The 14065-nt window shown below is 36.6% G+C and overlaps 1 protein-coding gene across 1 annotated transcript; it reads right to left on the reverse strand.

Moving 5' to 3' along the window:
- Positions 1-1495: 1495 nt before the first annotated feature.
- On the reverse strand, positions 1496-11423 carry mrps27 (mitochondrial ribosomal protein S27). The gene is made up of 11 exons (XM_042000540.1): positions 11339-11423; positions 10995-11072; positions 9697-9767; positions 9538-9596; positions 8884-8998; positions 8297-8375; positions 6798-6913; positions 6560-6662; positions 6303-6445; positions 4227-4382; positions 1496-1887 (listed from the first exon to the last, which is right to left on the reverse strand). Exons 1-11 carry the CDS (start codon positions 11409-11411, stop codon positions 1639-1641), a joined length of 1242 nt encoding a protein of 413 aa, XP_041856474.1. The 5' UTR covers positions 11412-11423; the 3' UTR covers positions 1496-1638.
- Positions 11424-14065: the final 2642 nt, after the last annotated feature.

A 14065-nucleotide genomic window follows, 5' to 3' on the forward strand; every position in this document is an offset into this window, starting at 1 on the left:
CTAATAATAGTAAAGTTCTTATTTCTTTTCTTTTGTTTTCAAATATATATAAGTCACAGTTTTAAAATGATAATGAAAAAAACTGTTCCTTTTGACTGGTGCAGGTGGTGTGTGCTCAGTAAACGTGTACCCCAGATCCAACACTCTTACTGGGGTGTACACGAAGGTTCAAAAGGCAGCAGGGCCACTGAAAGCTGATAACCTGGTTGAAGTTTTAAGTGTCAATCCAGTTATTATGAAGAAAGTCTGCCTAAGATCCACTTCATTAGTCAGTCGCAGTAGCTTAAAAGAAAAAGAAATCAAATTTATAATCTTTGTAAAGTCATAGTTTACAATTGTGGGATGAAGTAGTTAAGAAGCATGTGATGTGTGTGTGTCAGATATGTAGATTTATTAACACACTGGGCAGATTTTCCACATCTGTCTATCAAGTTAGTGGGTGCAGATCTTCAGGAACGACAATTTGCCTGTAAAAACATACTCATGCTGCAGCTTGTTTGTAACCATGGAGACATGTGCCAGCATTGTTTGAAGGTTAGACATCACCTGTGTGCTTCTGCACCTGTACTGTTCCAAGAATACAATTTATCTACTGAGGAACTAATAAAGGTTTTCATTTCTAATTTAAAGTCAGTTTAAGCACAAAAAAGGTTCCAGAGTTAAGATCGTTGTGTTGGTGACTAATATGTCAGTCATGTTTAAATTTAGTAGCTGGTTAGAATAAAAATCTTCATACATTTAGACTCAATGATAAAGCATTAAAAATGTAAAGAAAACTTGTGAATGTTCTCAGAAACATAGTGAGGAGCCACTGAATCACAATGGCTCATTTCAGCACTTTGTGCTGCGCATTCATCTTGGACTGCATACCAGGCTGTTTCCCAAGATCATGCTCTGAATACTGAATAGAGGCAACATAATGTGGAATGAATGCATTATGTGCACTACCACAACAGCATTTTCTTCTCCCAAGATCTATTATCTTATCTCTGCAGAGTCCAAACAACCCAGCTGGTCAGTTAACTTGCTGTTAGCTGATGCTGCACTTGCTTGCTGATATGTTAACTTATTAACAAGCACAGAAGGAAGCTTTCTGTCTATTCTAGGGGCGATCAGAATCTATAACGCATCACTTATGTTTTCCTATGTGAACGGAAAGGTTTCTGGTCATAAAGGCATTCCTTTCCATGCAAAGAATGTGGCTTTCTCTAGATTATATCAACAAATTATTGTGTGCAAATATGCCTTTCATTCTCTCCTGTGAGAAAAACTCCCAAAGATGCTTTTGACAGACGCACAGAAAACACACAAACGCACGACAAAGACGACTACTACCAGAGGAAAAGGAGGTGGATGGTTCGATCTTTTCCACCCCATTTCCCTTTTTTGCTTATATGAGATCACCAAACAATCAGGCTTAACAATTCAAGTCTGCGTACGTTCCAATGATGATATCATCCCACAGACTACAACAAAGTGTGAGACTCCATTTCTGATACAAAGAAAAGTTCATTTTATTGACCATATAAGAGCATAACACACACAATAACTGATATATACATATACAGAAGTAATGGTGATGTGCACATGCTCAGTAGAGAGTTCGGTTACACACATTTAGCTCCACCAGTAGGGTCTCTACGCTTGCTGAGCTGCAGCCCTGGCAGCTAATCGCTCCTTCCTCTCCTGCTCGGCTTTCTCCCTCATCTCCTTCTCTCTCTGGATCAGCTGCCTCTTCTCGGCCTCCCAGTCCTTCATCCATTTCTCGTACTCTTTGAGGTCCGGTTCCTCTGCAGCAGCCAGGTTCTGTTGAGCCATAGCTGTCACTAAAGCCTGGAAAGAGGTGGGATCCACTTTACCCTGAGACTCCAGCTGGCCACTCAGTTCCTGGACAAGCCGGAAAAAAAACAAGAGGAGGAAAATCTTAGTTGGCTAAACTGTCACTGGTCTGGTGACTGGTTTATTTGGCGGGATCAGTACTTTACAATTTCTTGTTATGACAAGCACAAAAATGCCAGAGTTTTCTTCTAACACCTTCGAGTCTTTGGCAGTTGCTCCTTGTTTATTCTGACGCTTACATAGTGGAGTATGGTTTCATTTTCATGACACTGCAAAACGCTGGGTGAAGCATTCCTCATATGCCTGATCATTTATTGATCCAGCCAAATGCTGATATAACGGGCCCAAAAACTAGGAGTCTGGTATATTTGTGAGGTCCAGTAGGTTGATTGGGACCATATGGTATGCCCCACATGTTTTAATGGATTTTTAAGCATTAAAACTTGTTTTCTTAGTTATGGTTAGAATGTGGTTAAGACTGGGTTAAGTACTTACGTTAGGGTTTGGCAAATCCTGACACACCCTTACATATTTTTAAGGATTCAGCACATTGCACAACAAAATGATGGTTAATGGTTACACTTACTGCTCAATCTGCTAAAAAGGTGGATGTTTAGTTAACGTATTTTTTGGCCTCTGACTAGATAATTGGAAGACTAAATGTGGACGTACATTTGTGTTTATAAATATGGGACAATGCTCTGTGTTTATTTATAGAATTTATTTATTGGATTTTTAAGACTTTCATATTTTTATAATCTTATTAATGACTTTATTAATTTGAAGAACCTTGGTGTTACCTGATATACCCATGTTCTTTTTAATGCTTTAATTCTTCTTTGAGATTATGATCCTTGCAGTGGTTGTCATTTGTATGTCGTGGGAAAGCTGTAAATGAACAGCTCGTTTGGAATTAAAGGTCAGATTGGCCAAAATGTAAAGGTCTAACAGGGACTGAGCTGATGTACAGGTGCCCTTTCTTTTTTGCTGTTTTAAGGCCTTGTAATGTTTTTGAAAATGAAATTTGAAAATTAACCTTTATTTTAAAAATTTAAGTTTAACCCATAAGAGCCCAACGTGACATATATGTTACATACAGTTTCTGAGACATTTTGCTTCAATTTATGGTACAAACTTTGCTCAAAATCCTGTTGAACACAATCTGATACTTGTCTTCTGTCCCCTAATAGATACCCAGAAGCAGAAAACCATATTATAATATTTTTAATGTATCACATGGTAATAAATGGTTGATATCCCTTTCCAAAAAAAAAAATTAATTTTTTTGTTACATTTTGTTAAAGGGCCAAATAAAGACATCGTATTTAAAAAATTGGACCCATTTTTTTATGGGTCGGGCCTTAACGGCTTAAATGCATATATAGAGTGTTTCTCTGTTTTCAGAGAAATTAGGATACGAAAAGCCAAAATCGAGCTCAAATATCAAATGATTTTATAACATTGATCATATTGTTTAGATTAGTAAGTTTTACACCTGTTTGTTTTGTTTGTGTCAGACACTAAACATGATAGCTAACATTTTTAGGTATGCAATGAGCAATAAAACTTTAAATGTCATTCAGTCTGAGAAAGAAATTAATCACTCTAAAGCAGAGTTTAAACTATTAATTATGAAAAATGTTTCTGTGAGCAGGCCTCCAGTTTCTTTGTTCCATTTCTAGGAGCACCAGGAAGCATACAAACTCATTCTCAATAAAACCCACATTCCTCCTAAAAGTTTCACACAGTTTGGTTAATCTACAGGTGGTAGCATGTCAAAAATCCTGATGCAGCAACAAAAGCAGGAAAGCACAAGAATGAAATATGTGGATAAAAAATGTTCTATAAGGAAGGAAAGGCATTCAATGTACATGCATCTTGGTAGATAGCTGGAAAAGGAAACAGAAACATTTTATAAAAGAGAACTCCTTTCATACACAGTTATGTGTTAGAGGTCTGAAGGCCTTCCCCTTAAATTAGTTATTGTCAACAAAAAGAAAATGATATAATCTAAGCTAAATAAGCTACATCCTGAAAAATTGGGAAATTAATAAAATGTTTTGTTTAATTTTTATCATAATATGATGTCTGCTGTACTGTAAGGTTTGGAAAAACACATTAATTGATTCATTTTTCTTAGAGAGTCGGCTGAATTTTAAATCTCAACTGTGTGGTCGGGATTTGTGTAAAAGTAAATGCTATTCAGCTAGATTTTAAACAACACACTCAGTGTGTCACTCAATCAGATCTGACGTAAAAACCTTTGAGTTACAAACTCAGACATAACAGGAAACACTGTTTGCTGGTTAGCCCCGGTAAGGAAAACTGATGTAAATTCAAGTGCAATTGCAAATAAATCACAGCTGCTACCAACAACAAACACTCACCTCGAATCTGCTGACATACTGAGGGAGCTTAGCCTGCTCGGCCTGATCATCTTCATCTACATCTTCTTCTTTCTTGTTTTCCTCTGTGCCTGACTCCTCTCCAGAGGAGTCTGAGGTGGAGGATAACTCCTGCAACAGGTCCCTCACATAGCCCAGCTGAAAGGCAATGAAAACCCAATGTTAGGTATGCAAATGATAGTTTTCAATGTTATCTTTACATCTACACCTTGTTCTGAAACAGCTGTTACTACCAGAAAAGCATTTTCTCATGCAATAAAACTTATTATAAAGATGCAACTTCAAACACATTTGATTACAGAACAGACACCTGATGACGCAAAACCTTGCTTGACAATCTACCTCTTAATCTTAGGAAGAGGATGATTTACTGTGACCCGAGGCAACAGTCACCAGCACCTGATATGTAATACATCCTCTCTGTCCCATTGTGTTATCGTCTTTGTCTACATTATTGCCGTACCACTGTTTGACACCAGGTGTTTGTTTCCTGTTGCAGTGACTCTCACAGACATCCTCCATGCTTCAGGCTCTTCAAAATTTCATTAGATGTGGACAAAGCTGAACTGGACAATGCGGGCCGGATTAGAGGCGCTACAACCAACTGTGTATGCAGGCATATCCAGAAAAATAACAAAATGACAGCATGTGTCTTCCATCTCAGCAGATGAAAACTGTCTGGAGAGAAACAACAGCCTGTCTGATGTATGATGTTATTTTGTAGGACACAGTCACAGTGTTTTTATTTCGAATCCTTTCTGTAAGATAGTGAAATACTAAATTTACAGCAGCAATAACACTTTGGAAAATATGTTTGACGTCAAAATCAGAGGCAGAGGAGGTGATGAGTGCGAGGAAAATGCTGTAATGTTTGCATTTTCATCATCATTGCCATTTTCTTTTATTACTTTAATCTGTACTTACCTGTGCACATGGGGTAGATGTTGTACGTTTGTTACTGGATTGTGTTAACAGAGACCGATCGTATTCTCTTTCATCAATATTATGCGTTAGTCAAAATCAATACACCCGTTTTAAAGAAGCTTTTAATATTAACTGGGGAAAACTGGGGACTTTTTCTCTCCCAGTGCTGACTCAGCTATCTTTTTCCAAATAAATCAACAATTTCCTTGTATGTGTGTGTACTTATTTTTTTTCCTTGACAACTAATATTCTAATGTACTTCATACTTGGTGGGTGTGTTGCATCTGTGGGAGTGAGACTTTTGGAGCAAATTTTGACGACTAATTCATGATATTTTGGTGTAAAGCTGTTTTCTATAATGTTCTGCCTTCAGGGAATATTGTTTAAATATAGCAGCACCACCGTGAAAGGTTTAACTCTCAGTCTGTGGGAATGTGGGCACAGTTGTGGAAAGGAAAGGTCTTGAGTCTGTACAACTCAGTTCTTGAATTATAAAGGGAGATTAGTGAGTGTATCCATATAGCTGTCTTACTTTGAAAAGGGCAATGTTATCTTAGTTTTGGTCTTGCAACAGCTGATAGACTGCATATGTGGCATTTAAGGAACCTGTGTAATCAGGAGCATCTGTCTATAGTCTATGTTTGAGAGACTCCTGTCAATTGTAGATGCAGATTTATATCCACTCTGAACGGCTGGGTGTAAAGCTGAATCATCTACAAGGATTATTGCTGCATTCAAAACTAAGTCAGCTGAGACTTTATTTATGTTGCTGGCAGCACAGTTAACTTTATGTCCAACGAAAAGGTTTATATTTGTGGATCATTCACACTGGTCAATGCCTGACCAGCTTAATGAGGCCAGACTTGGCTCCAAATAACCCAAGAATCAATACACCAAGGAAAAAAGGAAGCAAGTTACACATCCGCAATCAGTCACTCATTAATAATCACTTGAAGTTAACGTCTTCCTCAATATATGTAAAGTATGAATTTTTTAGATTTTAAAACAGCTTTATAACAAACAAACTCTGAATCTGTGTCTCTGCAGAAATGTTTCGCCAGTCTTCAAGGAGACTTACCAATAAAATAAAATAATAATTTAAAAAAAAACTGCTGTGAAGATGTTTGTCCTTACTGTGTCTTTGGACAGCTTGACATCGCCATTATCAGCAGCAACTCTCTCCATGATGGCCAACACTCGGCCTGTATACCCTCGAGCCCAGAAGAGAGGCATCCCTTTAAACACGGCATGTATGCCCTTTAAAATCTCCACCTTGCCTGTGTGAAGAGAAAGAAGTAGAATAAATGAGACAAGCAGGTAATGAAAGACTGCTGGATGAATCAATCACAGTACAACTAATAAAACCACAGGGAAGAAACTCACGTACACACCTAGGAGAGCATTACCAAGCAGCTGAGCATTGAGACCAACAGTGTTGTCTAGTTTCAGTCCGCAGATGAGCAGCGAAGCTCCCAAAGCTCGCTCCTCTGACACCTGAACACAACGAGGAGCAAAGGTTTCTTACTCCATCCACATCATCCACACTGATAAGTTTCAGGCTGCGGTTTCCCCAAAATTAATTTATCAAATTTACTGTCCCAGTTAACGTATTATTCTGCAATCACTCACAGTGAGTTGTGGTCTGGTTCCAAGGAAGTTGCCCAAAGCATAAAGAGACAGGATCTGTGTGGAGGAAAGGTCGAAGGCCTCCTGAAGCATCACCTCTTCAACTACAGAACATGCACCTGTGCAATCACAGCACACATCCCACACAAATCATTACTGACTTTTTTCTTTATTTATTTACATTACTTCAACAGATTTCATTTTCCTTTAATATTTCTGTATTTCTCTGTTGTTGATCATAATGTTAACAACAGAACAGGAGAAAGAACCTACAAATTTAGTCAGAAACATACTCTGTAAGCATGCCCCTGTGATCTTATTTTGCAATAAAAGGATATGGATGGTTTCATTTGATGTTTTTCTTGTAAATAAATGTTAAATGTAATACAAATCTTAAAATAATTTATACAAAATTCAATGAAATGCAGTTGTGCCAGTATTAGCAGCTGCTTGGTGCCACTTTACTACAGCAGAAGAAGAAAATGCAGCTACAAGTTCTCAAATATTACTTAAGCATTTATACCAAGTTTGTGTAACATTTTAAGGGGAGCCTTTTTATTCCTTCAGTCTGTTGAACGTACTCTTAGAAAAACTTTCTTTAGAACAACAATTCATAAACACAGCTGCATGCAGCACGTTTTAGTTAATGGTGTTGTGAAGAGAGCATTTAATTTTCAACTGCATCCAAATAATCTAAAATACTTACAGGCTAAGGTGTACCATATCTATGTCAACAGATAAACATGAGCCTCAGGACAAAACTTTGCACCTTTGACAGGTTTTGAACAACTTTTCGACAACAGCTGAGCTCAACAGGAAGAAAATTTATAAGTTTTACATCACTGAGGCAGAATGTGTCATTTGGCTTCATGTTCATTTGGGTCGTTTCCACTGATTGCTAATAATAAACATTACATATGATGATGACGGCATGATTCCAATTGTGATTAAACCAACTAATACAGCAACAGTCCAGGTAAAGAAAACACATTAACAGTATTAAACAACAACTCTGCATCCAATCAAACTAAGACTAAACGTAACATTTGGTATCAACATAGAATATAGAATAAATTATCTCATCTAACCAGCAGTTAGATGATGTTGTTTGTTAGCCGCAAGGGATGTCACGCAAAACGTTGGATCCAGAAAACAGGTGTTTCCACTAAAGTACTTGAAGCATATACCTTACCTTATAAGTAAGTTGCAGCTGTGAAGAATTACAACATGTAAGCTTTGATTGATCTAATTAAAAAATGCTACTTACAACCGTAAAAAATAAAAAGTCTCCACAATGATGGAAACAGTTAACTGTCAGCTGTTGTCACAAAGGAAAGTAATCAGGCATCCCCATTACCACATCTGATCCAAACATCTGATTTGCCCATTTCAGACAGTAAAGTCAACAGCAACCTGTTAGAAAACCTGCAAAGATTTATTCTAGGTGAACCTCATTCTTACCTGAGTTCTGACAAAAAGAAAAAATTCTTACGAAGCCTTACTTTTAAAGTCTCCATCCTTAATGTAAGAATTTAATATCAGGTTGAAGGTGAAGTCGTCTGGGAATATTCCATACTGGACCTACACACAAACATTTTAAAACATTTGAAAATATGTTTTAGATATAAAATGTGAAAGGTTCTGTATCACAATTAGCATTACTTTTACAGTATTTGTGCATTAGCTTGTAAAGTGTTTACACTACATGGCTTACTCAGTAAGGACAAAGCCATGCAAACATGCAACATTTCATTCTTATGCTGGTTATTCTTACTTCACTGTAAACACGTCATTGGAGAGCTGATATCTCTGCTTTACCAATAATTCAGTGATGTTTAAGCCTCCAGCTCACTCATGAACAGCTGAGACTGTCAAACATTAACATTATCTTTGCTCCTCAAATCAGTTAAAATGCATCTGGGTGGTTGAGATTGAATCTGTAGTCTCACATAGAACAGCAACTGCTCATGTCAGAGCTGATTTCTTCTCTCGATATAAACCTGAGCATCATCTACTCTAAATAATAACCTGCTGAACCTACTTTGATATTATTTTCCAAATAATACCCTTAGCATTTGATGTTGTGTACCTTATTTCTAAGCGTGTGAAGGGCTTTATCTCTGGCCCCGTATTTTAAACACTGTCTGATCCAGCTGTGAATGGTCCAGTCTCGAAGGTACCAACAGTTGGGACTGTGACGAAACCTTGAGAAATGAAAAAACAAAAGGTCTTTTTTCAGGTACAATCGTCCATGACTGACTTTTTAGAGACAAAACGAAAGTAGAGACATGAGGAGAAGAGAAGGCGACATGCAAAGAGTCTGTGGTTCTTCTTATGAGAAGCAAAACCTCAGAAGAGAGCAAAATTCTAAAGGGACAACTTTATCCTGATGATCAGCACTTACAGCCAATTTATAAAAACAGCTGAATCTCTCAATAACTATTTATAACCTTGCAGGCTCAATTATGAAAATAAACATTCCCTGAACAACCGTGTGATTGGGAAACAAACTAAATCTAGTAATCACAAAAAGGGTGCAGATTCCAGAGGAAGGAGTAAACAGGAAAGGTCTGGAGTTGCCCCGAACAAAGAGAGCCATGAGACTGAACATAAACCAAAACAGACAAACCAAACAGACAATTCATTCCATGAAAAACACATATGCTGGTATCACAAAAAAGAAAAATAAAAGCAGCAGATATTCAGAATAAAAATTATGCAGAAGAAAAATGGTTCCTCATACTTGTATAGGTAGTACTCTGCTTGATCAACCTCCTCTCTAGATGATATATTGTCAACAAACTGAAAAAGAGAATGGGGTTATTAGAAATGTTCACATTTTACCACAAAATAAACAAAAAACAAATAATATTACACCCATTCAAAAGCAGATGCAGCTTACCCGTGACACGGTCAGAGAGCTGACTGGGAGGTTCTTGTCGTATGTTATGTCCATGATTTTGGCCAGTTCAGCTGTAGGTTAAAAAAGAACCAACAACACTAATATATGCTTTATCATGTCATAACCAATTCATAAAATATTTTCCAGTATGGTATGACTGCAATTTACCTGCCAAGTAAGAGGCAACATAACCTAAACTATATCTGATTATATCAAAAGCTTCATAATTTTTCTGTGATCCAATTAAAATGATTCAAACTTTAGTGTTATCCATTTTAACTTCACATGTGCACCTATGAAATTTAATCTGTGCATCCATCTTGCCATGGATATACACACAACCATGAGTCAAACATAGAATAGCTATCATGAGGCTGCAGTGCTGTAGTGCCACCAAGTGTTGATGGAGTGGAAGTAACACTGGATACTTCAGCAAACATCATTTATAATAATTTAAAAAATATAGACAACACTTCATAGATTTTCCCAAAAATATTTGCCACCTTGTGTTGCTTGCTATTAACCTTACCTTTGTATTAGACACGCACTACAATGCATAAATGCTGGCGACTATTTTGATTTAAGTTAGATGTTCCTGATTAATTTTTTTTTCTTAAAAAATATATATAATTGCTCTTACTTCAGAAAGAAGAGGATGCACAACTTTTCTGTATTACCTCTTAAAAGTATTTTATAACAACTTTTAGGTCTGGGCTTCACACTAAAAGATTACCTTAAAACTGCAATATATAATAATTTGCTAAATGAAAAGACAGAATATAATCAGCAGATGGACTCATGATGTAAATATGCATTACTGCAGTGTTTTACATAAGAGTTATAATCTTATATATGAATAATGATAAAGTAATCTTGTACAACTGTATAACATTCACAGGAAACAAGTTTTGTAGTAATTAATTTTATTCTTAATATTTCTCAACGTTCTGCAACTTTTTAAGTCCCAGAATTTATCTTGTAACAGAATATAATTACATTGTCTTATTATAAAAATGTCTTATTATACCCTTTAATAGGTTTTGGATCTGGATACACCTCGAACTATTGTTAGTTATTCTGTGTATGCATAAGGGTCCCAAGCCTTCCAAACGTGTAGACTTTCCTTGTTTTTAAGACTGTATGTACAATCCCTTCCCTGTTTGGTAACAATGCTGTATATATATGGCCAATTAAGTTTGGATTAAAAAGGGAATACCTTTCATCCTGATCTGCACCCCGTCATGTTTAGCTGGAACGTCCACTGATTAATCATGATGTGTAAAAATGACAAGTCTTACCCAGGTTCTGAGGATCTTTCCCTCTTGCTTCCCACACCTTGGTGTCTGTGTATGCCGCTGAAAGCAACCATCGCCTGGCTGTAAAGACAAACAATTGACCGGGTGATGTTGATGTAAATACAATATGTATAATTAAATGTCTGTTTCTAACCTTTAAAACTACAGAAAGCACAATTGCTAGTTAAATTAGCTACATGCTGTTAGCTAACGAGTCAGGGACATTAGCTTCTCCTGCTTTAACTCTCAGTCTCGTTCAAAATGTTCAATAAAAAAATAGGCTAAACACAAAGATGAAGTTAGATCAATTCTTGGATTTACTTTTGGCTAAACTAGGATGTGTCTACCTGTAAGAGACGGAGATAAACATTTCACTTTGACAGCTGCAGTCACACATCTTGTCAACACGGAGGCTGCCATCTTGGGCGATACCATTTCTTAGCCGGATCAGGGGGTAAATGTTAATATTTCCCAAAATTCAAATAAGTGTGGATTATACCAAAGATTTAAACTGCACAAACAATACCTTGCTCAACATTAAAAAAAATATGAATGTGAGAAGTGTTTACACCAAAAATATACTTTTCAGTTATTTAAAAATTAAATCATCTTCATATGTACTGTTGTACAAAATATTTACACTTTCTGGCTTTGGTAAATAACAACATTATCATGACAAGAGTGATGATTAACATTACAATATTGGATTAGTTTAAACAAAATTAATTCACTTAAGAAATACATAAAAGAAAAGAAAAGAAAAGAAAGAAAATTAGCACTAAAATTGCCAGCAGAGGGCACTCTTTTGACAGGTGAAGACAAACCAAATAAATTAATAAATGGTGCATTTCAGTATACTTTGTGCCACTGCATCAAAAGCCAAAAAAGTTCCTATTTTAGTTACTACATGGAAGATTGATTCTTGAAGCTTTTTGTGATATTAAAATTTGTCCACTCAAAAATGATAAATGATCACTGAAATTGCAACAAACACTCAAAATAAAGCAGGCGACTACAGGGCAGCTACATAAAGACCTGTGCTGTTTTAATTTAGCAAAATATAGTGTAGATCTGTTTTTATTTATTCTGTGAATAACAGGGCTGCTATCCTGTTGTCTTTTATTGTCTCTTTGTCAGTAAGCCAGTATTTTTTCTTCTCTACAAATGCTGCAAGAGGACAACCCTCAGCTATTATTACAGTAAGTTACTTGGCTGTAGGTCAAAGGAGGTGACAGGTTGAGACCCGGGTGGGACAGTTTTGTTAAACAAAACGTGGAAGAATTTTGATACCATCAGCAAAACAGGAAACTTGTACCTGAGATGCACAAGAGAAATAAATCAATGAAAGAAAAAAAAAATCTGCAGACACAGCCATCAATTTTATTACATATTCTAATAGTAGCCAACACCAACCCTCTATTATTGCTCTTTTTCTATCAGATTATCTTTGTTAGATACCTGCTTTGTCCAAGAAAAGCACAACTTTTTTGCATTTGTGGTCTAGTAATACAAAGAATTCAGAAGTATTTGTTTTCAGTACCCTTCTCTGCTTCCTTTTTTGGGTCACATCCATTTTGTTGTATGACACTGATGCACGTAGCTGAAGGATTAACCACATGACACATAAAGGGTATTGCATGAAATGTGTCGATACAGTATGACAAAACATTTTGGAGGGCATTTGCATGAATGCATGTATGTCAAAACACTCGCAGCCAAGGCATCTATCCATCCACTTTACCTGACTGACTGATTCATAGCCCTAAAATTCTTTGCTTACAATATCTAATCAAACCACAATTTAAAACTGAGATTACACGTTTCATTATTAATGTGTTCCATCAGGCAAAAGATAATGAGAAAAAATATGACCATGATTATTACTTGCAATAATCCTCAATCTTAAAATTAACATTGATGTAAAAGTGAATGAAACAGAGAGCATCAACAAACCCTGCGGCCTTAAACGAGTATTATTATCTTTGACGATAACTTAAATTGATAAGCTGCAAGAATATTAAGCTCTAATTTACTGTTGGTCAACAAATTAGTTGGGCAACTAATTATGCATGTATTAAATCAGTGGACAGCTCAATAATAATTGACTTTGTTGAAAGAAATCACTGTATGCATAACACCATCTTTAACCCTTTTTATTTGTTACCACAAGATTAATTTCCCTGTCAGAAAAGTTTGTAGCTGTTCTCCTTGGTGTCTGCCACACCTTTGAATTCACATGCTCTCTTAATTTTCAATTCATTTAAATCAGGAGCTACAGCATCCCTTCACACAATTCATCCCTTCGCCTTTCATCAAATCTTTGAGCTGGAATCAATTGCAAGTGAGACAATGTGATACTGTGCAGAGAGGCTGATTCTTGACAGCGTACATTTACTCTGTGGTTTTTCTCGACACCAGTGGCTGGGATTGAAACACGTAGGTGAGGAAAGGAAAGACAAGGAGGATGTGAGAACTTCCTCAAAATGTTTGCAGTTTCGCCCTTTGGGACATGGTGGTCGTGCCTGGTAGAAAAAGAGAAGCTGCTGTTCTGCATTTCACCTGACAAGAAATGATAGTGCTTACCTGATAAAGTGATGCAGGGACAGAGAGAGCTAAAGCAAAGTATGCAACATTTTGCAGTGTTAAACTTGCAACTACCTATCAGGGTAGCAGAATTCTTGATTCTCAATTCCCCAAAACTATTATCAAATATAGACTATTTTCTAAGCTAGAAGATTCATGGGAGGTTGACTTATCCACTAACTGCATTCAAAATGGATGGTCATAAATATGCTTCAACACCTTTAAAATGTCTAAGAGTTAAAATATGCAAATAATACCTTTCAAAATTCTTCATAGAACTCATTATACAGGAAAAAGGATGTTCAGGATGGGTCTGTCACTATCAAATATCAAATATCAAATATCTGCTCACATTGCACTGACAACACGACTGACAGTTACTTCCATGCCTTGTGGTCCTGCACACCTGTCCACAGGTTCTAGCTTCAGGTATGTGAAGACATGTCAACATGGCTTAGATGTAACATTCTTGTAAACCCCACGCTGTGCCT

This window comes from Melanotaenia boesemani, chromosome 11 (genome assembly GCF_017639745.1).
Source record: "Melanotaenia boesemani isolate fMelBoe1 chromosome 11, fMelBoe1.pri, whole genome shotgun sequence".
NCBI lineage: Eukaryota > Metazoa > Chordata > Actinopteri > Atheriniformes > Melanotaeniidae > Melanotaenia > Melanotaenia boesemani.

Excerpts from the sequence above, each read along its gene's own strand:
- mrps27 (XM_042000540.1), bottom strand. The coding sequence starts at position 11,411 with ATGGCAGCCTCCGTGTTGACAAGATGTGTGACTGCAGCTGTCAAAGTG. Across the intron at positions 11,073-11,338 it reads TTTATCTCCGTCTCTTACAG|CCAGGCGATGGTTGCTTTCA; the intron begins GTAGACACATCC and ends TTGTCTTTACAG. Across the intron at positions 1,888-4,226 it reads AGTATGTCAGCAGATTCGAG|GAACTGAGTGGCCAGCTGGA; the intron begins GTGAGTGTTTGT and ends CGGCTTGTCCAG.